Below are 27,634 nucleotides of genomic sequence, written 5' to 3' on the forward strand. Positions count from 1 at the left end.
AGATCTGTGTGAATGTAACAAAACTTAAATCACATTTGCCGTCAAAAACCCTGATCATAACCCTAACCCCCTGACCAGGGGGGACAGCAAGTAACAGGTTAATGCCTATAGCAGGCCTTCTCATGGTCCGGACTCAGGTCCAGGTGTGGACCACGAGGTGATTTGGTCTGGACCTCGGTGCCACCTCTGCAGGCCCGGATCTACGGGGGTACAAAAGGGTGCATTGCAACCTCATTTTGAAATGTTTGCACCCTCAGTGTTAATGGCATCCCAGTGTATTTTAATGGAGAGAAACTCTATTTGCACCCTTTTGAAACTCAAATGCCTCGGTCAGTTTGTTCTGGAGCCGGATCTGCACCTCTGTGCTGGTAATTTAATTGCCATAGCAGATCTTGTTGCATTCCCATAAGTGCAGTTACAACTTTGGCCTGTAGGGGCAGCGTATAAAGAGCCGCACGGTCTGCTGGAATGGCTCTGCCTTTAGACATAGCTACTAATAATCAGCTCTTGAGGGCCAGTCGCGATTACTGGCTTGTATGGAAATGATTGAATGATTGAATAAAGTATTAAACATTTGTGATTGAGAAATTACATTCACTCGATAATAAAGAAGTTCAATTGCAGCCGTCTGAGTCATGTACATTTATATCTGTCCCATGTTTTAGGGGTTTACAAACAACAGGTAGAGCCATGTCGCTCATTAGAACTCTTGAGTGTCCCATAGGATTGCTCCTTACTCTTGATATATGTAGACTATTTTTTTTTTATTATAAATTCCCCAATATTATGCATTTTTTGCTGTTAAAATGCACTTGGATGAATAAATTATTAGAATTATAAGTCACTTTTTACAAATTAAATTTTAACAAATTTAGTGTTTTTTTTTTTTTTTCAGACATTTTGGTTTAAAGTTTGAGATATTTTTTTGATCATGTTAGCCTAAATGAGACCACATAGCTGACTAAGAGACATGTTTTTCCAGCACTATATGCTCTTAAAGTCTGAAACCCCACACCGCCTGCATGTTCTGTAAGCTGCAGTGTGATACAGAGGGGGCATAGCCCAGAGCGGTGAGTGGAAAGGCGCCTGACCGTAAAGTTAGTGGTCCCTGTGGCAGCAGGGGAGTCTATAAACAGAAATGAATGAGTGACACTTTAGCCACCAGGGCTCCACACCGGCACATGATGGAGGCTTTTAACCTTTAGTTGAAATCTAGCTCTGCTCTGTGGACATTTTTCTTCTGGCACTGATTTTCTTTGATCAGATTGAAAGATGAAGTTTCATATTCAGTGGGAAACAAACTTCAGATACGGTGCACTGGAACTATCTCTGCTGATCAAAACTAAGACTGAATATATTTTAATCATCCACACTGAATTAAAAACATGTACAAAGTGCAGCACAGAGTTCATAAAAACGCTGAAACAAAGGTAATTCAAATGAGCTCCACCACTAAATGAGTACATCAAAGAATGAAGATAAATAAAACAGATCATCAATAATCAAACACACAAACGAAAGGTGTAAAGACAAAAGGCTGATTTCATGACATGTATGTAAGTCATGGGATTTCTCCATCATTGAAAGGATGTTTAGTCTCATCTGACTCCTCAAAATCAGATAACTACTGTAAACATTCTGCAAACAGGTCGTTTATCTCAGTGGCCACTTTTACGTTCAAACTATCTAAAGTATGAAATCCAAAGGTCTAACATCTCCACCTGTCTGTGGTTAATGTGCATATGACACATAAGACACAATTTTGGCAAAAACATAGTCAACACAGTTATATGTAAAGGTGGTGTGTTATGTTTTTTTTTTCAGGCACATAGTACCATTCTATAGCATACTCAAATAACTATGTTACCCAAAATTGTTTGGAAAATAGAGCAAATATCAAAAACAACTTAAAAGAATTCTCCCTCATAGCAACACTGTCCCTGACACTCCAATTTCGCCTCTGTCTCTTTAATAACCTCCATGCCTGTCTGGAAGAGAACATGGGAGGGGCCTCGTCACCAGGCGGAGCCTCGTCCCCTCAAGCAAAACAGCAGGAAAATGGCTGCTGGCAGGAGATTGAAAGATTACTCAAAAATACATGAATCATCATGAGCAACACAAACTAACATGATATGAAGCTTAAAAAAGTGATTTTTGGCATAATGCCCCCTTTAAGATTTTACTAAAGATTATTGCTGGGTTGTAGGTGACATCACAGCATTCTAAAGGCCTATACTATTATATAGAGGAAAAAGTATTTTGTTTTTGCGGAAATTGTTGGTCTTGTACCGAGAGATCATGGGCCCAATGACTGATATTAATGATACTTTTTTAATTAATATATTTTCTTTTTAGGAGCCAGTTTTTCCTATTAAAAGCATTACACAATGAAAAAAAATGTATGGATTGGAAAAAAAGATCATTGACATCAGTCACTGGGTCCATGATCTCTCTGCACAAGACCAAAAATTTCCTCAAAAACAAAATAATTGTACCTCTATTTAGGCCTTTAGAACGCTGTGATGTCACTTGGAACCCTTAAAAACCTGGCTTAAAAAAATCTAATAAAAATAACTTTGCTGTCCAACATTTCTTATTTTAAAATTGCTGCTTCAATGAAAAAAAAAAGATAATTATACATCTGATGAACTTGCCACTGATGTTATCCTTCTAAATAAGTCATATTTTCAAAAGCATTCTGTGCACTTTAAAGCTCGTCATTTATCCCTTATGTGGGGGCTGGACTTTCTTATCCTAAAAGAAATGTGTTGGAGACGATAGTGCACGTTGTTGGTTGATTGTGGAGTCCAAAGCTGCAGGAAAACCACACAGACACAGCAAGAGCAGAGATAACGGTGCCGACCACCTCTGTGCATGTCTTAGAGCCTTCACAGTGGAGAATGTATCTCTCGTCTGCCTAAAGTTGTACCAGAATGTGACGCTGACAAATAACATACAGTAGACAAGTTTGCGTTGAGGCGGTCCCATTTTCATCATCGCCAAAACACCAAGGGCCAAACCTCAACGTTTTTGCTTAAGATAAAGAAGTTTTTTCTGCAAATGCCAAAGTTTTACATCAGTGGTTCCCAAGTCGGGACCCAACGTTACCCTCGGATGGCAGGCCCAAATAACCCAAACAAAACTTTTATTAGTCATATATCGTACAAAATATTGTGTCATCCCACACAAGGTTTTATCGAAAAAGGAGTAGATATGCCTTTAAAAACTGACATTCCAAGCAGCTTCAGATGGAAAATATTGAAAAAAAGCTCCCTATAGACTAGCGACCCACTGAAAAAGATTACGCAACCCACTTTTGGTTCCTGACCCACCAGTTGAGAATCACTGTTACGTTACATACTGTAGGACCAAGTGGGATATTCTCCATGGGCATTGCTAAAACACTGACACTGTTTCTTGCATTTTTAGAGTACTGTAAAAGGAATTTGATCTCTTATTTGCATAATAATGTTTCTCAAAATCATCTCGAGGGCCAGAGGTTCTGTGCTGGAGGACCGGATTTGGCCCGCGGGCCTGACGTTGCCTGCCCCTGACATACAGTGTAATATACTAGAGTAGACTTCCTCACTTCCTCTTCCATTAAACACACTTTGTATAGAAGTGATCATGTATGCATTTAGGGTATGGATTACATATTGCTGTGCTGTCACTTTACATATAGTTACAAGCTAATATGCAGTATTTGAAACAGGCAATGACACAAGCAGATAAAAAAGTACTGCTCAGGAACTACACTGTGTATTGCCTTGAGCACAATTGTCCTTCCCTTTATTCACCAGGGAGGGATGTGAACCGTTTGTACCGAAAAGGATGAGCCTATCGTGTCAGATAATGATGATTTATTGCTTTATCCTATTGCGAATATCCTTTTTCTCTGTCAGACGCACTTGTTTGTTTTCGCCTAAACAAGTCTATCTCGTTGTAATGTCCCCTCCTATTCCTCCGAACACTGCACAGAGCGCTCTATTCATTACGGCCTCATTTCTGCGCGAGTTGTGCGTAAGCAGCCCTGCTTTTACCCTCGCCTCTCCTCCTCCCCCTCGCCGGCCGCTGATTTGAGATGCGGAGTCGGCGCGGGGTCTCTGGTGACTACTGCCAGCCGCTATTACCTGGACTGTGTTGGTCCGGCTGAATGATAGCCCGTGATGGCTCCGCGAGACCCGCAATCCCTCAAAGAGACCGTTTGCGTCTCCAATTTGACTTTAATATTACACAAATGTTCTCTGAAGGCGCCCGGATGAATGCGAGTCAGGACAGACGGGGCGGCGGTGATGAGGGAGGGGGGGCACAATCATCTATTCCTGACACGACTTGAAACTAAACAGCCTTCCGTAAATGAGGGGGAATTGAGGAGTGTGTGAATGTATTTTCTTCAAACTGGTGGTAGTCTATCATCGAAAATAATGGCAGCTGCTCGGCAATTGTTGGAGCCCTATTCCATTCTCTTTTTGTGTGCTTTAAATGTTTTACCGCTGAGAAACTGTTTTTTTACCATTTAATTTACTCTCATATCTGTAGAGGTGTTATTATTTTATTCATGCAGTGCTGGGGAAAAGAATAACTATGAAGAGAAGATTATTAATTGCTGAGTAAGCTTCTTAGGTGAGAAGCAAAACATCTGCAATACTGAACAAACCAGTACAGATGACTGCTTAAGAACATTTATCTATGATATAATACATACAGTGTTATAAAATCAAGATTGTCTAAAAATAAGCTTCTTGGTAAATTTCTCTTTTAAGCTTTGGCCGCAGAGGATCTGGATCTTCAATGTTAATATCTGGATCAAGATATTTCAGCGGATTTGTGAGGCGTAAGATTCATCCAATCCCTATGTGCCAAGGTTTTCAAAGAACTAAGTAACTCATGCCCCTAGAGGCCACAAGCTCCACTGCAGCTGTCGTGGCATGTTGCGTTTTTTTTTTCCTCTCATTAATTGTCAGATACTGTAAATACTACACTGAGAGAGATGCGAACACTGCTAAAAGTGGTGCTAGCCCGGAGTTAGCTTTTTAGCCTGTTAGCTTCTTCAGAACGTGATAAACCAAGATAACAACGTTTTGCAAAAATGTTCATCAACAAACCAAAAGCTAGAATATAGTCAGGACTTACCTATACCAAGTCATAAACACCCAAATGAACACCCTCTTAAAGGAGGAACAAAGAGATTCAACTTACTCCCTCATGAACACTTTATTGTAGCTTCTTCTCATGCTTTTAGACCGCTTAAAATGACAGAGGTGTGTGTTCTTATCATTTCACTACATGTTATCTATCTATCTATCTATCTATCTATCTATCTGTCTATCTGTCTATCTGTCTATCCGTCTATCCGTCTATCCGTCTATCCGTCTATCCGTCTATCCGTCTATCCATCCATCCATCCATCCATCCATCCATCTATCTATCTATCTATCTATCTATCTATCCATCCATCCATCCATCCATCCATCCATCCATCCATCCATCCATCCATCCATCCATCCATCCATCCAAACCTCAGAAATGCAAGCCAAAAGTGACTTTTTTGTAGAACAACTGAGAGCAGTGAGGGAGATGTTTTCCATTAGTGTGTATTGGGGCTGTCGGGTCAGAGGCAGAAAAGTTGCAAGAGTGGTTTTCCTGCCAGAGACTCCGGGGTAGATGCCATTAACACATGTATTACCCTCAGAGAAACTACGAAAAGGATTTATTCAGGTACAAAAGTTACAGAGTTCTGCTTTAACGATTGTCAGGTTTTCACTCTCTTTTGGGTTACTTAAAACTCCCGTCTTGGTTTGCCCCTGGTTTGTCTCTACACCCTGGACCTGGTTCAGTCCAAGTTTTGTGCATAGACCCAGTGTTAGTCAAAGGGACAATATTTACTTATTTGATGTGAAAACTTTCAAAACCACGGCCTCAGTACAAACAGAATATCATTTTGAATTCAGCAGCGTGTGCAGCGATCGTAGTAACATGCAATGCAATGTAAATTTTTAATTTGCTCATCCTATAACCAAACACGTTTTCCTCCTCTCTTTCAGGATGCTGCCTGTGGCCAAAGACACATTTGATGCAACATCAAGCTCTGGATTCTGACTCCCACCGACTGAGAGAAAGTTATTTCTTCGGGTGAGCTGTAGCTTACCTTCCGTTGACCCGCTCGACACTGGATCAGAGGAGCCAACTTGTTCCCACCCCTCACCACAGAGGGCGCTAAAAACAACACTTGCAGAAAAGTAGCAAGATGCTGCCCTCTCTGTCTCCAGACTTTCACTTTGTTTAGACCATCAGTTAAACAATAGAAATCCCTCAAGTGCACATCCCAGAATGCAGTCAGCGATGCTTTGCCCCGTAGCTCTCGCTCTACAGGCTGCGTGCATCAGCCTCGCATACGCCATGCAGCACTACCCGTCGGGCTGGGGCCACTATGACGTCTGCAAATCCCAAATCTACACCGAGGAAGGGCTGGCTTGGGACTACATGGCGTGCCAGCCCGAAGCCACCGACATGACAAAGTACCTGCGCGTCACCCTTGACCCCCCCAACATCACGTGTGGAGATCCGCCCGAAACCTACTGCGCTTTGGTGAGTCGTAAGCCGGGACCGTCCCCGCGCTGATGGAGACAAATGAGGCTGTACGGGCCCGGATCACACGGAGTACTGGGTCAGGAGTGGGGGAGGGGGAGAGTAGAGAGAGTACATGGCAATATGGCTATGGAGATTAATGGGAGCTCGCGCAGTGCCAGTCAAGTGTTGCAACATAGGGGCTGAACGCTGGGCTGGAGATAGACTGATAGTGCTGAGGTTGTGTTCAGGAGTAACTTACTGGAGGAGCAATGTGTCCATTCAACTTTAATCTGCTAAATACACCGTTTGGTAAAGTGGTCTTGTTTGTCCAGGCATGCTTATAATCCTTTGGCAATACACTTCAAACAGGCTGTGGGTGTCCTTGTTTGAATGTGTGAGCACAGGTGGTATCTGTGTGATGTTTTATAATATATATCTGTTTATCCTGGAGTTGTGATACAATGCTGTACTTTTTTACTTGTTCTTGGGTGATATTGCTTTGAAGAAGTAACAGCACTTTGAAGAGAGTAGAGTCTGTTACTCTTTCCACTGTGGGTGAATTTATCAATGACAAAACCTTCAAATTGACATGAGGAAATCAATAAACAAACAGCGAGGATTTACACTACCGGTCAGTTGCTTTCGTTTGTAGATTCTCACTGAAGGCATTTGATTACTGGGTTGCATTTTTTACTTTTTCTCAATGAACGTCATCACAAATGGCTTTCTCACATCACAGACTGTTATTACATGAAGCTCAATGAGAAAATGCCTTGAATCAAAGGTGGCAATTTTGAAGAATCCATCCATCCATTTGCTTCCGCTTTATCCGGGGCCGGGTCGCGGAAGCAATCTGAGAAGATGCCCCGACTCCCCGATCCACGCAAACCTGCTCCAGATGTTCTGGGAGGACCCCGAGGCCACACCAGGCCAGCTCAGAGACATACAGTGGCGAGAAAAAGTAAGTTCACCATTTGGAATTTCTCACATTTCTGCCTAAATTGGTCAATAAATGTGGTCTGATCTTCATCAAAATCACAGGTATGATTAAACAGTGTCTGCTTAAACAAATACCACCCAAACATTTACATTTGATCATATTTTTATTGGCCATAACATGTAAACCATTCACAGGAGAACGTGGAATAAGTAAGTACACCGTCTGAATCTCACTCCCTTGTAGTAAATAGCTGGCTGACTCAGGATGAATCTTGGATCATTCCTCTTTACAAAACTGCTGCAGTTCAGCGAGATTCAGGGGGTGTACTTACTTATTCCACGCTCTCGTGTGAATGTTTACATCTTATGGCTAATCAAAATATGGTTTGGGTGGTATTAGTCTAAGCAGACATTGTTTAATCATTCCTGTTATTTTGATAAAGATCAGACCCCATTTAGTGACCAATTTAGGCAGAAATGTAAGAAACGGTGTACTTACTTTTTCTCGCCACTGTAGTCCCTCCAACGTGTCCTGGGTTTTCCACAAAGCGTCCTCCCAATGCCTGGAACACCTCCCGAGGGAGGCAATTTTGAAGAATTTTGATTTATTTCAACATTTTTTGTTTCCTACATAATCCCATGTGTTCATTCATAGTTTAATGTCTTCAATGAGAATCACACAAAGTAAATAGTGTTGGAAATAAACCGGCAGTTTGACCGCTAGTGTATATGATTTATTAACTTCACTTAATTTACTTTTTATGGTGTATTTCTTTGGAAATACAAACATCAACACTTAAACATACATCAGCACTAATTTCCACTTGAGTAAAATTAGTATAAGATAAGAGATCATCTCACAGATGGAGAAATTGCATTCGATGAGAGAGCATCCGGCAGCAGCACCCATTCAGTGCGCACCACTCTTTTTCCACTCTTTTAACGCAACTTCACTTTTGCTTGAGTAAATGTTTTGGCTACTGTTCCCACCTCTGAGTGTGACACACTGTGAATTATTGAATAGTCCTCTGTAGTGAATTGTTTTAGAGATCCAAGTTGTGCTTCAATCTCCATGTTAACTTGTACAAGCTGTCCTCTCGGTTCTTGTCTCCTACATCTGTCTTTTTCTCTCGCCATTTTCTCTTTAATTTTTCAAGCATCAGCAGGAGACGTTTTAACGAATTTATAGTCAGGATTTTTCCTCCCCTCAAGACACGTTTGTCCTCCATTATCACACTTGCGTAGCTGGCTGTAAACATGCATAGGAGCAGACACAACACAGGCAGATCACAGCTAACAATGACAGTCTGAGTGCGTTTATTATGCAATATCTCCCACTCCTGTGTTCTCGCTGGTGTCCCACTGGCCCCTATCAGCCATTATCAGCGCTTCAGTGCTGAGCTGCATTTGATCACAGGATAAAGCAGGCAGCAGGGCCCCAAAGGCTTTCAAACTATTTAAAGTCAAGAAAGTGCCAGCAGACGGCTTCGGCAAGTAAATATTTACCAATTTAAATGAGCGTCTAAAAAAAGGGGAGTTTTGTCTACTTCTTCCAGATGGCACTGAGGCTTTGGCGCTACAGTAGGATGAAGAAGTGTGGAGTTTGCGGCCTCCGGTGATGAGCATCGGTCTGCATAGCTTTATATCAAAACAAACAGAAAACCTTCGTCAGCGCCGAGGATTAAAGACAGGGGAAATTAAAACTGCACAAAGAGAATGAAGTGGGGTGACACTGCATGAGAAGGAAGGTGCGGCTGAATTGCAGATTATATGTCACCCATTTTATCAGCAACTTTCCAGCTTTCTTCTGGGCTTTCCCAAATTGTTATAGGAAGGTATGGAAATCTTAGGCCCTGTCCATACGAAGTCAAGCTGAAGATATTTGATCAATCCAGTGTATCGTCCATATGAGCCCGGCGTTTTGGGGGTCTGTAAACAAACGTTTTCCGAACTAGGTCCCCGAGCGGAAAGATCTCAAAACGCCATTTACGCGGCGCCGTTGTTTTGACGTCTCCGCCACTTCTGCTAAAACGATGACATCACAGCGCCAGAGTCGTGTCTGTTATCCATAATCTACTGACCTTATAATGAGTTTTACTCACGGATCTATGATGGTTGTACTCCGCTCCTCTGCAGCATAGACTGTATATATTAACGGACAGCTTCTCCTCACTCCTCCCCGTTTACCATAATGACTATGGTTGTGGGGGAATTCATGTCGGATTTACAGACTCCCCCTCCCCAGCTCTGACGAAGCATGTTCCTAAAAAGGGCATATGGGTGCGATCTTCACTGTAGACTCGGCCCTTGCGTGACGTGTAGCTCGCGCTGCTCAGATGCTAGCAGTCCGACCCTCATTAGGTACGAGATTGCTAAAATTCTTCATACAAAAACCAGCCTGGTTTCTTAAATTGTTACCAACCCAGCATTATCACAGGAGGAATATCTAGCCTAGTCTAGTGTTGAAAAAAAAGAAACCAGGCGTTAAAGTTGTTTTTAACATGTCTAAACTCCAGTGCTTTTCAATGGGGGACTTGCGGCGATATGGAGGTACTACAGCTATGGCGGCCTGTAGTGTTGTGGGCATAAAGCAGAGCAGCCAGCGGCCATTGTTCTGCAGCCAAAGGTGACAAGTAGGAAAACATGGCTGAGTGGCACATCACTGACAGGTTTTTTCTGCTTTAGTCCCGTTTCGTCTGAAGAATAAACTCGCCTCCTCATCTCTTCTGTAGATCGTAAATCCTTGAATCAGTTTCATTTTCACTGTTTACATTCCACAAATGTTTACTGCGCATGCGCCCTCTACACCTTGTTCTGTTATCTGCGTTAGCGTCACAGCGCCTCACACAGGCCTGGAAGATGAATTGCGCAGTTTTCACAGAGACCTGAGTCGACCCATGTGGACGCACACATTTACTGAGCTGGCTTCGTGCTTACAAAGAAAGTTTCTGAAAATAGAAGCGTTTTGTCTTTGTGTGGATATAGCCTAAGTGTATGTAAAGTTCTGACTTGGCAGAAAGTAAAAAAAAAAAAATCTAAAAAAAAAATCTGATTCTAAGTGATGCGGTCGCTGTATCGGTCTGTCGTGGTGAAGAGGGAGCTGAATCGGGGGGCAAAGCTCTCGATTTACCGATCGATCTACGTTCCCACCCTCACCTATGGTCATGAGATTTGGGTCATGACCGAAAGGACAAGATCGCGAATACAGGCGGCCGAAATGAGTTTCCTTCGCAGGGTGGCTGGGCGCACCCTCTGAGATCAAGTGAGGAGCTCAGTTACCCGGGAGGAGCTCGGAGTAGAGTCGCTGCTCCTTCACGTCGAAAGGAGCCAGCTGAGGTGGCTAGGGCATCTGTTCCGGATGCCTCCTGGTCGCCTCCCGCGGGAGGTGTTCCAGGTATGTCCTAGTGGGAAGAGGCCTCGTGGAAGACCCAGGACACGGTGGTGGGACTATGTCTCCGAGCTGGCCTGGTGTCGCCTCATGGTCCCCCCAGAACAGCTGGAGGAGGTGTGTGTGGATCGGGAAGTTTGGGCATCTCTGCTGAGACTGCTGCCCCCGCGACCCGGCCCCGGATAAAGCGGAAGAAAATGGATGGATGGATGATTCTAATTGACCTAGAAAAGTAGACAGACACTGAGGAAAAAAATGCATATGTGTCTTTTTAAATATGTAAACATCCCACTGTATATCCAATATACACTTACAATACCAGCGTCATGTTCTTTTCACCGCTCTGGTGCCGACTCTGTCCCCTTTGACATTCAAGTCCAAGGCCATCACTCTCTGCCTGAATGGAGACACACTGCACAACAGAGGTCTCTGGTACATCTCACATGTTCATACAACGCAGTCCTGTCTGAGAGGAGCATGCAAATGGGAGCGAAAAGAAATTTTCTCCAAACAACAAATATAAAACAAAATCGATAGATATGTGAAAAGCCTGAATGCTAATTTAAAACTGCATCTATTTGCTTTGTATTGGCTTTGTTTGATGTTTGACTGTTACGAGGCCCATTGTGATAAATCATGGCCGGGACAGGTGTTCGGCATCAGGGAGTTAACCTTGTTTTTATTTTTAGCCGCAGACCTTCAGGGCTTCTTCTCTGCGCTGGTATTAGGGCCGCTCTCCCATGATGCACCAGGGCACTGTCGCTAACTATCAGTCAACTCGGCTTTGATTTAGATTAGGAACGTCAGCGTTTATTGGTTACAAAATGAATCATAATCACACATTTCTTGACTGTGAGAGGAATAGCGTCTTATCTTATCTTACAAGTCACAACGTGCTGTCATTGTAAGAAGGATTTTCTGATTTTTAATACAGCGATAACATTTTAATATCATACAGTAAAAAGGGTCTGATGTGTATACTACTGCATGCAGTGGTTCCTCGCCTTTTTTCCGCCCGCCTCCATGGTTGGGAACCACTGGTATACATGACCTTGGATTTGCTGCCCAATAATAATAATGGTTTGTAATAATGTGTTGGTGTGAATGATGGTTGAAGAAGCCATTAGCGTAGATTGGCAGCCATATTTAGTTATGATCAAGATAATGGCTATTGGGTATTACCAAGTTTCTCAAAGCACCTCATTGTAGTCATTTTGGGCCAAATTGGTCCATATAAGCTTTTACCTGGAAACAAATAATATACCTAATCTTCACAATAACAGGTCTAAATATTGCGCTGATTCAATTCCCCATAAATTTATATAGGACAACGCAATTTCAAGGGCCTTTTTCCTCAAAACACATTTTTCTATCATTGTGGCTACACTATCTCCACGTCAGTAGCACCTAAAGTCTGATTTATTGAGTTTTGAATGTCAAAAAATGAGGCGAAAATTTAATTTTTACAAATGTTTCCATTAAAAAACAGCTTACTTTAAAACTAAACAAGATATCCGAAATCCCCTCTGAAAAAGAAAAAAAAAACAAATCAATAAAATGAAACCATTTCATCGCCTATAAGATGGGAAATTTGGGGCATTTTTAGGAATAAAACACCTTATTTTTATATGAAAACATAAATTGACAGAAAACTTGCAATGTATTTTTTTTCTCACATTAATGCCAGTAATCGACAGCAAAAGTTTCAAATTGATATCTGTACATTTCAAATTTTATACGGTTACATGAGTAAGTTACACGATCCAAGTAGTCACACAAAATTAAACATGTCGATTTTCTAAGCGCTAATGTCTTCACTTCTAAGGAATTCTAAAGATATGACTGCACAGACGTCGAGGTGCTCCTCAGGTGTTATTACACCTTACAATATAGTACCCTTTTTATCCGCTTAGAAAATTGACTTGTTAAATTTTGCGTAACTATACTTGGATCATGTAACTACTCACGTAACCGTATTTAAATAGGGAAAACGTGGAAGAGCTTGGTCACTTCTAACTTCACCCCCGTTTGGATCCATAGGAATATGCTAGGAGAGGCTAAATGCTAACAGCATGACTGAGCGCACGCACAAAGGCCAGACAGGTACGCATCAACTTGTCTAAGCTCAGGTAAGTATAGAAAAACGGTGGCCTGTTCCTTTAAAGAAAACTCAAACATGCCTGATTAACTCAAAACACAACTCGAAGTTTGGTTATGATCACAACATTTTGGTAAAAAGGCTTTTTTTTTTTTTTTCATAGAATGCGACATGAAGCCCAGAATTCTTCAGAGCGGATTTAATGACACAATCCTAAGCTCTAAAATGGTAATTACAGTTGATGTTATCATATTGCTACAGTCTAATCACACGCGATTGTAAAATCATGATGTGCTTCCCTCACACATGCAGAAGCTTCCATTATGTGGACAATTATACTGCCAGTTAGCCATACAATGACAAGGTTAAACTGTAACAAATGTGCCTAATATCGTTCCTCTAAGCCTCCTGCCTCCGGGAATTAACAGACAAGAGGAGATTTTATTATTCACAGTTTTAAGGTTTAACACCAATTATCCAATTATAGACATCAGATTTGTCAAAGGCAATTATAGCACAGTTCTCCCACGTTGGCTTAATGAATGATGGCTGTTAATGCAGTGCAAGTCACGCATTTGGATATGGTGAGAACATACGGTAGCTTTAACACTGCTCTGCCTCTACGCATTGTCAAATCAGGCTTTAGTGGATTTCACGGGGAGATTGTTAATTAAAAGACACACCGGAAGTATATAATTGTGCTTGCGTTGTTTTCCCCCTTGTTCTATTTAAATGTAAAAAAAGCCAATTGGATTCAGAACACAAAAAGACTGCAATTTCATCATGTTTTTATAATTGTCTGAAAGTTAAATTAATAGCTGTGAGCCGTGCAGTTAGTTTGTATAGGCTTGTGTTCTCTGCATATGATCCAGGCTTCAGTGCTTGCCCAAAGGAGGAAAGGGCAGTACATCCTTTCCCTTTTTTAGATACTAATTCTATCTTCTATCACTCACACATACTCTGTGGTGGTAAAAACACATTTACTTTACAACAACAAAAAGTCAGGTACCCCAGCTTTAAGTGTGACTAACACTTAATAGCTACTTAACAATGAATAAGTGAAGTATGTGAAGAACTATCCATGATGAGTTAGGCATTCACTGTAGTTGGCATTGAGTTGCCTTGTGTACGAAATATGCAGTATAAAGAAAGCATGCCTTGCCTTAGGCACACTTAACTAATGCATTGTGTTAAAGGGACGATACCTAATTTTGAACTGCTTTAGTCAAAATGTGATGAAATGTGTATTTTTTATGTGAAAAGGCAAACCCATTTTCATCACAAATTGACTCTTTGGGTTGACCATACACAACATCAACAAATCATTAATATGGCGCAAACTTTTTGTCTGGCCAATTACTACATACTTTATGGGCCAAAAACAAATTGGCCCTACAAAAAGAGGTCAGGTATTCACCTTATTCGGCCCCGCCCACTTTTGCCTCTTTTCGTTTTCCGTCGTCTTCCCACTTCCGGTCGAGCGCGAAGCCCGTTCATTTAAACGGAGAACGAGGGAAAATGTTCGCCGCTAAAATCTGATGTTTAGTCGATTGATTTGTGTAAAATGTCCAATGTTCATTTGCACCAACAAGTCAACACTGCAACGTTTCTCTGCATGGCTGAAAATCGGCTTTGTTTTCGTGTAGTAACTGATTTTATCTTGACTTCTCCAGTCCTATGTTGACTGATAGGAGAAAAGGGGCGGGCACAAATCATGGTGGCGCCCACGGGAACTTCCGGAATAAGGTGAATAGCTCCTTTAAGGCTGTAGGGTGTAGTCATTATAAAGTGTTACCCATATTTTCCTAAAACTCTTGATTGATGTAGCCTGTAGGAAAAGGAAAGTCCCCCCAAAGGTGAACCTACTGTACATGTTTATGGGTGCCTCGCCTGGCCTGGGATTCAAACCCAAGACCTCCTTGCATATGAGGCATGAGTGTTCACGACAGCACCCCTGCCCCAATAACCAAAAATACAGTAAAATGTACTTTTACATTTGGAAAATAAACAACAACCAGGAAAAAGAGATCGGATCGTTCGGTTTCTATTAACCGACATTTATCTTTATAGCACTTTATACCATGAGGATTAGACACATTTCAGGAGTGACATTAAAATGCATTTGGACATTAAGGAATTCAAAATGCAGAGGTCAAAAATCCTGTCCTACAAACACTCGTCTTGCTTGGAGCAGTCTTTCAATTAGTGGCACTGATTAGAGAAACCACTTGTGTCTCTGGAGGGCTGCGGTTTGAAATATGGCTAAGTGAATTTTCAATGAAAGCCTTTTTTTTTTTTTCTTCTTCTTTTTTTCTTCTGTGAACATTCTGGCACGGAATCCAAGCCAGAAACCACTAACCGGGGCCTCCTCTGCCAAGACACCCAGCCTTTGCATCCGCATCAACTCACCCGTGCAGCTTTGGCAATTGTGTAAACATTTGTGAGACCAATTTAGCAACACGGCTTATCCCGGCATTTCCGAGCGTAGAGCCGCACGGATATTTTGTAATTCTTTTGAACTTTACCCAGCCTGCACCAAATGGGAAGAACAAGGTTTTGGACGGCCGTATTTGCACACTGCTCTCCTTTTGGTGGCTTCAAAAGGGGAAGATGAGACACTAAAGCCGTTTCGAGACTGCCAAGTTACTGCCTCGCATGTTCACAGTCGCAAATACGGACGAGGACGGACTCGCCGCCTGTGCTTTAGCCGCGTGGATCTTCGGCTTTGGTAAATCGACATAATAAACTTGATTTTTTATAACTTTTTGATTTCTGTATTTGACATTTTGCAAAGAGACACACACATGTTGAAGTAGCTTATTAGCAGCTCAGTTATTATTACAGATACGAGCTATTAGTGCGCTGAAACAAGTATGCCACTTTAATGGTGGAAGCTACAACAGTGATGCAGCTGGTAGAGCCGGTCCTCTCGTGATCGGAAGGTCGTGGGTTCGAATCCCAGCTCCCGCAAATGCACACTGTCATTGTGTCCTTGGGCAAGACACTTCACCCACCGTGCCGCCAGTGTCTGTGTACATTGGTGTATGAATGAGAGTGTGAATGGGTGACTGGTTCCTTACTGCAGGGGTAGGCAAGTTTGTGTCATGGAGGGCCATTTTTCTTTATGGCCAAACTTGTAGCCCAAAGTAAAGAAACAAATATTTGTTTTGTACATCATATATGACCTAATGGGGTGTTTTCCAAGAAAATTTGAAAACATTGACAGTATTTTCCAAATGTTATTGTACTATCAAAGTATCATGTATTTAGTCTCTGATTAATGAAACAATATTACTTCAAAATCCTCTTGTGGGCCAAAGGTTTTATGCTGAAGGGCCAGATTTGACCCCCAGGCCTGATGTTGCCTACCCCTGCCTTAATGTAAAGCTTTTGGCCTGTTAAAGGTAGAAAAGCGCTATATGAGTTGAGTCCATTGACCATTTATTGCCGTGTTGTCGTGACTTTTTTTTTACACTTTTTGTCACTTATACGTCTCGTTTTCGTCGCTATTTTGACACTTTTTTTCAGGAAGCTTTAAGATTTGGGTAATGCTTGGATACCTGGATAATAACTCAATCAATCCAAGTTTATTTCTATAGCACTTAACAACAACACTTGGCAGACCAAAGTGCTTTACATAAAAACACAGGGAGAAAACATTCTAATAACTGCAGAACATTTGCTTGTGTGTGGGGGGTTAAGAGGTTAAAGCAGAGCTAACATGACCCTAGAGGCCATAAGCGCCACTGCAGGTGTCGTAGCATGTTGCATTTTTTTATTAATTGTCCACTCCGCTGACAGAAAAGACAAAGGGAGAGAGGGATATTGTACATTGTGCCACAACCCAATTACACAATATTTTTTCAATCAAACTTGACTGTAAATACGGCTAAAGTGGTGCTAGCCCACAGTTAGCTTTGCCTGTTAACCTGTTAGCTTCTTCTTCGCGATTCTATTTAGGTGTATTGCACCTTCGACCCGGTGCAGAGAAAGTTTTAAGGGTGGATTTCTGGCTAGGGACACCAGGGGGATATGAAAGACCCCCAATCATGCCATTAACACTTGTATTACGCCCAGAGGGACTACAGAAAGGATATATGAAGTTAAAGTTACTTAGTTCTGCTTTAAAACATGCAAGCCTTTAACTATTGTCTCATCTAAAATGGCTTCTCAGTCCATGGGATTACTCAAAGATGTGTGAACTACAGCATAAAAACGTCATGGCGCGGAAAAAAACAACAATAAATTATGGTAAAAGTTTCATAAAATGTGAATTTGCATAATATTGTTGCAGAAATAACGTGGAATTTGCATCTGCTCAATGAGGCGCGGTGTCTCTATTGTAACTAATCTATAGGTGTCTGAATTAGCATACGTTGTGGAGGAATCCCGCCCGATTTAATTGGTGCTGTCCTAATTAACATGCAAATGAAAACATGATTTATAATGAGTTCAAGGCTAAACTCATTTAGTAATTACCTGATAATGGGATGCCGAACGCCAGTTATTTCAACGGTGGCAAAAAGCAAAGCAACAAACAGTCGAGCAAACAGTGTGAAGCCCTTTAGGACAGAACAGAGCAACACGTGGGCACTGAAAGTTATGTTATATATCTTTGCAATGCTAATATGTCGAAAGAAAAACACCACTACACTTATCAATGAGGATGTCCTGTATCCAGATAAAAGACCAGATCTTGGAACCCGGGTAGTTTGTGGGAGATTACGAGAGATCATGGTTTGTCCTACTCCACCACTGAGCATGGAGCGAATGAAGAGTAATCCCTTTCTGATTTGACTGAGCTGGGTCATGTGAAAACACTCTACAAAAGATGGCAAGTCAATTCTAATTTTCTCAAGGTGATACTCGTATACACCCAGACTTTTGTGTGGGTGAATAGCTTGTTTGCTGCACTGTAAGCATTCATATAGAAACCAATCATCAGCGCGGATAATCAATGTCCAGTTGTCGGCCATGATTGGAAAGCCTTGTGTGGTGATTGTTGTTGTAACACTGAGCTTTCAAACTCAGTTTAATGATTGTACTGAGAGCTTCTTGTAAATGTCTTTATATTTGCTGTTATTGTTGTTAAGCATTAATATGATTGAACTTGGGTGGTTTTGAGTCTCTTGGATCGACACAAAAAAAATCTCCAGTTCAGTTCAGGATCACGCTCCTGATGGAGCCCAACATTCTGAGTCACATATATTTGTACATAATAAATCATTAAAATCATTAATTCCAGAATTTAAATATAATTATTGTGGCTATACCACCTTTGCTCTGCCCAATCCCGTCAGACCTTGGAAGCTAAGCAGGGAAGGGCCTGGTCGGAGCTTGGATGGGAGACTGTTTGGGAACACCAGGAAGCCGGGCGAATGTAGTGAGAGAGAGAGTAGTTGGTGGTGGTCAGAGGGGCCGATGGCGCAGACTGGTTGCCTTACTTCCATCAGTCTACCCCAGGGCAGCTGTGGCTTACCACCACGAACGAATAGTGCAATGTAAAGCGTCTTTGAGTGTCCAGAAAAGTGCTATATAAAACCAATGCATTATGATAATAAATTGCAGATGCCTCGTTTATTCAGAAATAAGTTGGTAGTATCACTTGGACTTTTATGGCAAGTAAAGTACCAATGTATGACTGCTAAAACATTTCAATGCTGCCAAATAGCATTAAATGTGCAGATCGTATTAACTTTGTTTGATAAAGACTAGCTTCGGCCTCGATCTTGCAGCCCGCCACTACTACCGTATCTGTTTAAGGGAATGACCTATGGGAAGAGAGGGCAAACGCTTTTGCAATGTACAGGTTATATCTATTTAAACAAATATGGGAGCAATGTTGCCCAAAGGATTAGGTGGGTCATTAAGCGTGTGGTGCCGATGGCTGAGATTTTTTTCTTTTGGGGCTTTGTTGGTCATTAGATTTGGATTTCGGGGGTTTGCTGTTCATATCCTCTCTGGCTGCCTTTTTGTCCTTATATGGTCAACGATAAGCAGTGACATATAGTAAGTTAGTAGAGTAAGTAAGTGCTTTATTTGTCATTGTACAACCGTACAACGAAATTGTGTTCAGGTGTGAGTCCTGAGCGCACCAGCATGTTTTTTGCCGGGCGGGTAAACCGTAGCACCTGGAGGAAAGCTAGCTGGCTGCCTTCAGTGCTCCTCTGAAACGGTGCACCACCTCCCGAGTTTGTCCTTGTTTCAGAGCGTGGTGTCCTGCACTGGTCAGCCCCTCCATCTCCTTCCTCTTCCTCATGCAGCTCCCTCTGCTCCTCTCACCATCTTCTGGGAAGAGCTTAGTTAATCCGTTTTATTCTCCAGTTAACGTCCATTAGCCAGAACAATAGTACGGACAGAAGTCTTTCCAGGATACCTTCTCCTTTGTCCTTTCCTGGTTTCCTGTTGCGCCTCTTGTGACTAATTAATCCTCACACGTTTGCACTTCCAAGTTGGGATTCGCGAAACTTCAGAACACAGGTGCTAGGTATTTTCCCTAGTTAAGAACGTGTCGTGAATCTGGTGCAGTTTCCTGACACTGCCTTCATGAGTACGTATTTTAAGACGTTTCTTAAGAAGACGTTCATGAATGAGGCCCATTGTTTTCATCTAGCAAGGTCTTGCATGTTGTACCTTAACCACAAATGGTGTGGAAAAATAATAAGGAAATAGCCAAGAGACCTGACGTAGATCCTCTCTTTGAACTCTGTGGGCCAGATCTTGTGGCGGCGCACGGGGCGGCGCAGGCTCTTGGCGAATTATTTTCCGAGTGGCGGCGCTGTATGTGCCATTCGCCTCCGCCACCTGTGAGGGGGCGTCACAAGAGGAGGTGACTGCACTGATGGAAACACGGCTGACATTCACTTCCTCGTTTACATTGCGCTGGCTTGCGTTCTTTCTTAAGCCTTAGGCTCTCACAGGTCAAACTAAAAACTTTATTTACCCCATCGTGAGCTAAACGATGTTCACGCCTCGAGAGAAAAAGAGCTACAGCGTCCGCTGTGGCGCGGATCGGCTGCGCTTGGCGTGAACGCGAAGCAAAACAAAAGCACATGTTAACCCCCACTCCCACACAACCACTCTCCTGGACGCAGAGTCGATCTGGTTGGAGGAAAATGTGTGTGTCTCAACCCACTTAAATGCACCAAGTCTGGAGTGGCAAGATCACAAAGTGCGCTCCTACTGAGCGCAAAATGTCACGCTATCGTCTCCGTTTTGATGCACAAGATCGGGCCCTGTGTGTCAATCGTTTAACCCTCCAGTTTTTGCCACTTCTTAATCAATTACCTTTTCTCCCTCTGTTACCCGGCATGCCCCCTGTGCCACTCCCCTGTCACACCGCGCATGTTGATCCGCGGGCGCAGGGAGGTCAAAGTTCCCATGACTAAGTGCCATCGCCTCTTTCCCTCCTGCTCCGATCCCTCTGTGCAAGTTCACGGAGGGTAAAAACTCACTCATCCATACCTTTGTTTGCAGACAGGGAACAGTTGGTCTGTTTAGCTTCCTGTCAGCGTGGCGACCTTGAACCGACGCGGGTCCGGCACATCATCGCCGCACCACTGAGTACCAAGACACCGCGATGACACACAACATGTCCCCTCGGCCCCGACTCGAATGGGTGTCTCATCACGGATTCTTCCACTGCCGCTCCTTTATGTGTGCGCGTGTGAGGGCCTTTTTTAATTTCCACCATGCCACGTTTCCTGTCAACTGTGGATGTATAATGGGGCAGACTAAGGGTGTCGGAGAGGATGGGGGAGCAAGTTATGTGCTGGTTTTATTCCTCTTTTGTTTGTTTTTTTTACCTTAAAGGCCCTATACCTGATTATTTTATTTCACATTTCACAGCTTACAGGGACACTTTGTAGGCTCACTTTCACAGAAATGTTGGAAAACTGGCCTGCAAGTTCATAAAATTGTTCCAAATGCTTTATAATAGATGCACAATGCATTTCCCACAAATGTATGAGTTTACAATACACTAAAGGAGGACAAAATTTATGTTGTAGAAGAAAAAGAAAATCAGATAGTGTCTTTAAAGCAGAACTAAGTAACTCATGCCCCTAGAGGCCATAAGCGCCACTGCAGGTGTCGTAGCATATTACGTTTTTTTACTCATTAAGTGCCCATGACAGAAAATACTACGCTGACAGAAAAGACAAAGGGAGAGACGGATATTGCAATTACACAATGGAGATAATTTTTTTCACTCAAACTTGGCTGTAAATACTGTAAGTGGCGCTCTTCGTGATTCCATTAGTGTGTATTTGGTCTCCGGGTCGGAGCAGGGAAAGCTGCAAGTGTGGTTTTCTAGCCAGAGACACCAGGGGAGATTGAAACGCCCCCCAATCATCCCATCAACACTTGTATTACTCCCAGAGGGACTACAAAAAGGATTCATTGAGGTAAACAAGTTACTTAGTATTGCTTTAACTGTTGTCATATTTCAGATCAGGGGTAGGACACTATCTCAAGCTCTTTTGATGAAGGTTTCAGACCCCAAGATGAGTCCAAGTTTATAAATTTACATATTTTTTAAAAGCCATTGTTCACATTTTGGTTAATAATAACTTATTCATTCTTCGCTAGAATTCACCGTGGTCTTTAGGTTGCATTAAGCCAACAGTTCACATTTCCAGTCAGCTTTCTTTTCATTCTCTGGGGACAATTTATCACCCCCAATTCACTTACGCATGTCAACACGTCCCCCGACTCCCACATTGACAGCCAGCATCGCTTACTCTCTCGCTCCTCACCACCTTCCTTTGTCTGCGTGCCTTTTAATTTCCCCGTGCCTTGTTTCCTGTCAGCTGATGATGCATAATACGGCTGCCCTCTTTGAGCGTGCGGTGGTGACGCTCCTTTTGCGCTGATAGATTGAGGAATGTCGGCGTTTTCCCATTGGATCTGTGACAGGTTAATTCTTACTGTGTTGTAAACACACAGCCAAATGCATAATGCAGGAGATATAGAGGGAAAATGATGGGCTTTGTATGGCGCGGAGGAGAACTGCTGCCAAAGCGTTTGATTTCATGCGTGTGGTTTGCTGTATTTGAACACGCTTTTGTTGACTGTAAAAGGGAAATGCAAAATAGTACGAAAACATGAGCAGCACGTGTAAACTATCAGGTACAATGTGACAATGTGATGGGTGTCAATTGCTTACTTTTGTGTTTGATTTCAGCTCAAACAGTGGCTAAAATCAGGCTAAATCGGGGTAAATTTCCCCTTGAATTGATATTTTAAACAATGTTGTGCTTGTCCCATTATTTATTTTGGACACTTTGCTTTGTTTGTTTCAATTGCAGTGTCCATCAGATAACAATAACCCATCTGATTCATTTATTTGTTTAGTTATTAATAATTACACTTCACTTGTTTATTTGTTATATTAGTCAGTATACAAACTTACCTGCACCACATGGTTGGAACAAAGGGAAGGCGTGGCCATTTTAGAATCTCAGGCTGAACCATATGGCAGGGGGGAAACTGGTTTTAACTTTGCTTTGAATTTCCTTTGCATATGATTTTTGGTTTGTATTGTCTTAGTTTTATTTGAACACTTGTTAGCTTACAAGCTTATGTTTTGTTTTTTTAAATTTACCCATCAAGCTAATGGTACATACCTGTGGGAGGTCCTTTCCCATTAGGGGAGGTATAAAACATGACTGCTATAGTCACAGAGAGAGATAACAGTAGGAGGCTGTGATACTCCTTTGAGCTGGTTGCCAACCGCTGGAAAACAAGAAAAAGAAGAAGAACACAGAGAGAGACATCATGTTGGAAATTGGGCCTTTTGTTTGAAGAATACATTTTGCCTGGTAAGAATTATACTTTTGTTCAGTCTGCCGGCCCATTTCGATCAGTCGTGACCAGCTTGTTTTATCAGCAGTAACCTAAACCCTATGGACAGGTACTGAAAATCGGCACGCAGAATTTTTTTTGTAATCTTATGTTAAAGCTGTATTCCGGATTTTGACCACAAAGGTCATACCACAAAATTGCCTTTTTTGTTTTTACCATATTACAATGTTCTCTCATCAAAACCATACCTGCATGGTGCGTTGTGTTTTGAGGCCATTTGTGTGAGTGGTAGTGAAGGCATTTTTAGGGCACTGTTTGGTCGCAACATGCAACATGGTCCATTGCAAACGCATGTCGGTGATGAAACAGCAACAATGTGGAAAAATAATGCCTATCAGTGGGGTTTATGGAGTTATTCAGAGGTGCCAAGGCAAATACTAGAGGAAAGAAGTAGAGAGCTATGAAAGTAAGCTACATGCTAATGATATGCTAACACCAGCTAAAGTTGGGCTTACAGCAGCTAAATGCTAACAAAAGCAAAATCACCTTTTTCAACAGCATGTTGTGAAATATTAAATCCCATAAAACCTGCCTGTTTTAGTTAGGGCGGTCCTCTCTCCTCTGGCCAATCAGAGGCCAGCAGTCTGATCACATCACATAATCAGCTCAGCTTTGGCCCGGGGCTGAGCTCAGTCCCAAAATGTGTACCTGGTCTGCAGAGTTTGGTCCTGGCCCGGGCAGTGGGGAGATGCTCACCTAACAGGATAAGCCAGACTGGGTAGCGACTTCCAGTGGACATGGGGCGTTAGTATCAGAAAGAGCCTGGTGAAGCTGCCTGGACTTTAAAAACACTGAGCAGCACTCAGTATTTTGAAACACCACTCAACTCGAGGTTGTTTATGAGCAGAGAACATCAGAATTAGCTCCACAAAATCACTTTAGCCCAACATGCACCATCTGATGATTAATATAGCATCAGTGAGCAACTTGATTAGACAGTAATAGTCTCTGGTTACAAATAAACCAACGAGAACAAAAATGCTGTAAATAGTCCGATGATGTATTATGTGTATTATTGGTTTACAACATATCCATACAAAGACCATTCAGAAGAGGATTAGCAGTGCTGTTCCCGGATATCCCAGTCTTGGAGCAAACCTTGACTTGTGCAATGACTCAAACTGTATTACACTGAAATCCACATTGGACCAGACAGGACTGTTATTTCCTTTAAAGAGAACTAATGCAGAATTGGGCAACCCATGCTCTGCAATCTGGGATAATTTGAGGACTACACTATTTACAGAGCCTTTCAGTAGACAGGCCTCATGAAAGCAAACATGAGCTGACATTTTGTTATTCTTGTGCACTAGAAATCTCTTCAGCTGCTTGTTTTTTCTTCCCAATCAATTACTCTGTTATAGTTTTGTATTCAGGGGTTCACCACTTTGAGTTTGTTGTTGCAAAACTTTAAATAATCATCAATAGAAGTAAATTATGAGCATTTTCATCAAAAGAAATGCTGATAGTGTCAGATGATGTTTTTTATATCCAAAACTGAGCTTACCAACAGCGGTTCCATTCCCTCCCTTAAAACACCTTTTGAAAAACGTATCATCAGACTCTCTTTAGGCTTGAATTTCAAGGCAAAGATAGATCTTATTTGCATATACGCTGGGGTCCAATGCTTACGGCCCATACTACAGGAGACTTCTGTGTCACTTGGAATGTCTGTGAATGTAGTCATTCACAGACTTAAATGCCAGAGCGATTATTGTGGCATTCCATATAATAACATTGCTTGGTCGGAAATGGGTGAATCACTACAGAGGAAAGATTGTGGCAAACAGAGGACTAATGAGGCTGAACTTCTGAGAGCTGTTATAGCACTGGCCCTAATTCAAGCTCTTCTGACTGAAGGATAAGGAGTGCTTTTGAGTTCGAAATGAATCCATTGAGAGATTCTGGCTCTGATTGGACCAGAAAAAAAGCCCTTTCTAGTGCGTTGAAAGCCATTTTCCACAAATCCACTTTGTTGTTCATCAACGTTCTGCACATTTGTAATTCAAATCAACAAAAAAGACAAGTGCAGGTGCCATCTTGTGCAGTCAGGACCAGAAGATACGATTAAGAGAGAATTATTTTGTCAACTTGAAGCACTAAGTGGCTTATGAGGCTACAGTGACAATTATATTAGTTGTAGGTTGATAGGATAGAATACGTAACTGCCACTGAACACCTAAGGCAAGCATTTCCATTGTCGTATATTTACTTACAGTGTTAAAGAGATTTGTGTTACTAAATAGAATCATCCAGCAATCTTAAAAAATAGAAGTGGGCAGATGACAAGCTGTTGCAGCCGTCTCCCCTTAGGAAAGCGAGCCGTCACGTTGTCAGGGCATATTGATCTAGGAGCAGTCAGGAAACAGGACACATAGACAGAGAGATTGGGCCTCAACACGTTCTTACGCACACATTTGAAAAGATTTTTGGCATTCACGCAACTTGTTCTTAGCTGAAAACGTTCCTCTGTAAGAACAAATTATAGGAACAGTCATGAGGACTGTTACGCACAAAGAAATCTCTCCAGTTCTGTTCACGATCTGCTCCTGATGGGACCCAACACTCTGAGTCCTATATTTGTATAATATACATGTATTTATTATTTCCAGAATGTAAATATCTTCATCATAAAATACAGATGCCTTTATACAGAAATACGTTGATAATATCTGTTAGAGGATAACACTATTTATCATACTGGGTCAAGTTGTACATTTGTACTATCTCGGCCATAGCCTTGACTGTGGTGCTCTGGCGCCTACTCGCCTGCGTATCAGTATGACGCTCTGAAAGGGTATTTGTCCCTGTTCTGTGGAAGCATAGACATTGTGCTAGTCCTACCATTCAAGTCTGTCTATGCTTAGTACGACTGTATTGACCCAGTATGATAAATAGCGATTTATTGTTATCCTCTAACAACATCACTTGCTGTCTACTTTTATTAATGTACCAATGTATTACTGTTAAAACTTTTAAATGCTGCCGTTCTACAATAATGCATAAACGCTATTTGATAAAGACGAACGTGGTCTTTGATCCTGCGACCTCGTGTTCCTGAGGCGCACGCTCTGCACAGGGAGCTAACCAGGCAGAGAATTGCAAGGACTGACCCACGGGCAGAGAAAACCCTTTCACGTTTTTACAGGTTATATAACATAAATATATTATATTTAAACATATTGTAATGAGAGCTAATTCCCTTGCCCAAATTATCACGGCACCAATTATTTGGGGGTTTTGTTGGTTATTATTAGTTTCTGATTCGTATTTGGTCATTCATTTCCTTCCCCTTTTTTTGCCCTTATATGGTGAATCAGAGGCAGTGACATTATGCTAATTAGTTGGGATTCACAAACTTGAGAACACAGGTGCAAAGTATTTTATCCAATAAATAAAATTGAAATACAAGCATCTATTTTATGACAGATATTTTCATCATTGAAAAATACCTCATAAATATACAAACAAACATTTATGAGGCTCACCCCCCTTAAAGATGTGACTGTAAACTTTACTGGGAGTGGGTGCGTCTCCAGCTCGTCTCCATGGAGATGTGACGAAAGGCAGCAGAATATGAAATTTGAGAACAGGTTAGTTTCTCATCCAAGTACAATATTTTATTACACACTGCAGTAACAGCATTATCTGTGTCATTAAAAGCAGGTTTTGTTTTGCCGCAACAGTATAGTCCAAAATGTTACGCAGTGCACCTTTAAGAACGCGTCATGAATCTGCCGCAGTTTCCTGACGCTGCCTTCGTTTCTTAAGAAGATGTTCACGAACGAGGCCCAATGTTCCTTTTCCCAATTTTTTGCGAGCGCCGGTGAAGTTTTATCATCGCTCGTTGTGAAAGTGTGACATTTCTGCTACATTATACCCCTCGCTTTGGCATTTGGAATTAATGAAAGCCGGCGATAATGCGCAGACTGCGGAGATGGAGCAGGAGTTGACACACAATGAGCCGACGCGCCGATGGAACAATGCACCAATTTCTGCCCCGGCTCTCTCCATTTCAGTCGAGTTTTCGGCCAATTGTTCCGTCCTGACCTCTCCGCCACTCGCTGGAAACGGCTAAGTATGAGTCACTGGCCTTCAGTTCTCTCGCTAAACGGAGCCCGCCATCAAGTCGGAAATCAATCAGCAGCGACAAAAGAAGTGTATGTTTGGAAGGAAGCTGATGTGGAAGGGGGGGGAAAGATGTGGTTATTGTTTGTAATGATTGAAGCTTAAGTGAAAACGAATGTGAGAACACGTCCAGCTGGGAACGCTATTTAAAATGTGCAATTATTCCTGCTGTGTTGACTATTACTCACTCAACTTTTGTGTCGGCTTCTATATTAACGTCTCAAAAAAAACGTCGCCAAGGCTTTGTTAAAATTTACCAACACCTGGAGCTGAGACAAAGAGCAGCAACACCATACATCTGTTACCATGTTTTATTCTCTGCAGGAGTCCATAGCTAGATGTGTTCCAGGCATCAAAACTGACCTGAATAAGTTGCATTATTGAACTGTCTGACAATAGAGGTATCAGCCCAGAGCGGGAGGCATGAGGCGCCCTGAAAAGAGAATTAAACACCTCTCATTATTATACGAACTGTTATTGAATCCTGACATCAGAGTGAGTCAAATCCAGCACACACCTCACCCGCTGCTGCACCGGCACAAAGGAACACGCACCGCCTCTACCTGATAACTGCAGACTGTAGAACAGGCAACACAGTATGAGCACAAAAGGCTCATCTATGGTATGCCTTTCCTGTATCAGCAAGT

The 27,634-nt window shown here is 42.1% G+C and overlaps 1 protein-coding gene across 3 annotated transcripts in view; it reads left to right on the plus strand.

Moving 5' to 3' along the window:
* Positions 1-27,634, plus strand: part of LOC306973015 (netrin-G1-like) — a 128,916-nt gene that overhangs the window by 13,117 nt on the left and 88,165 nt on the right. For all 3 annotated transcript variants that reach the window (XM_079569812.1, XM_079569813.1, XM_079569811.1), the window contains exon 2: positions 6,045-6,588. In XM_079569812.1, coding sequence (XP_079425938.1) covers positions 6,331-6,588 — 258 coding nt within the window. In that variant the 5' untranslated portion in view covers positions 6,045-6,330. The remainder of the gene's footprint in view (positions 1-6,044; positions 6,589-27,634) is intronic.

This window comes from Gobius niger (genome assembly GCF_951799975.1).
Source record: "Gobius niger genome assembly, chromosome: 13".
Lineage (NCBI taxonomy): Eukaryota > Metazoa > Chordata > Actinopteri > Gobiiformes > Gobiidae > Gobius > Gobius niger.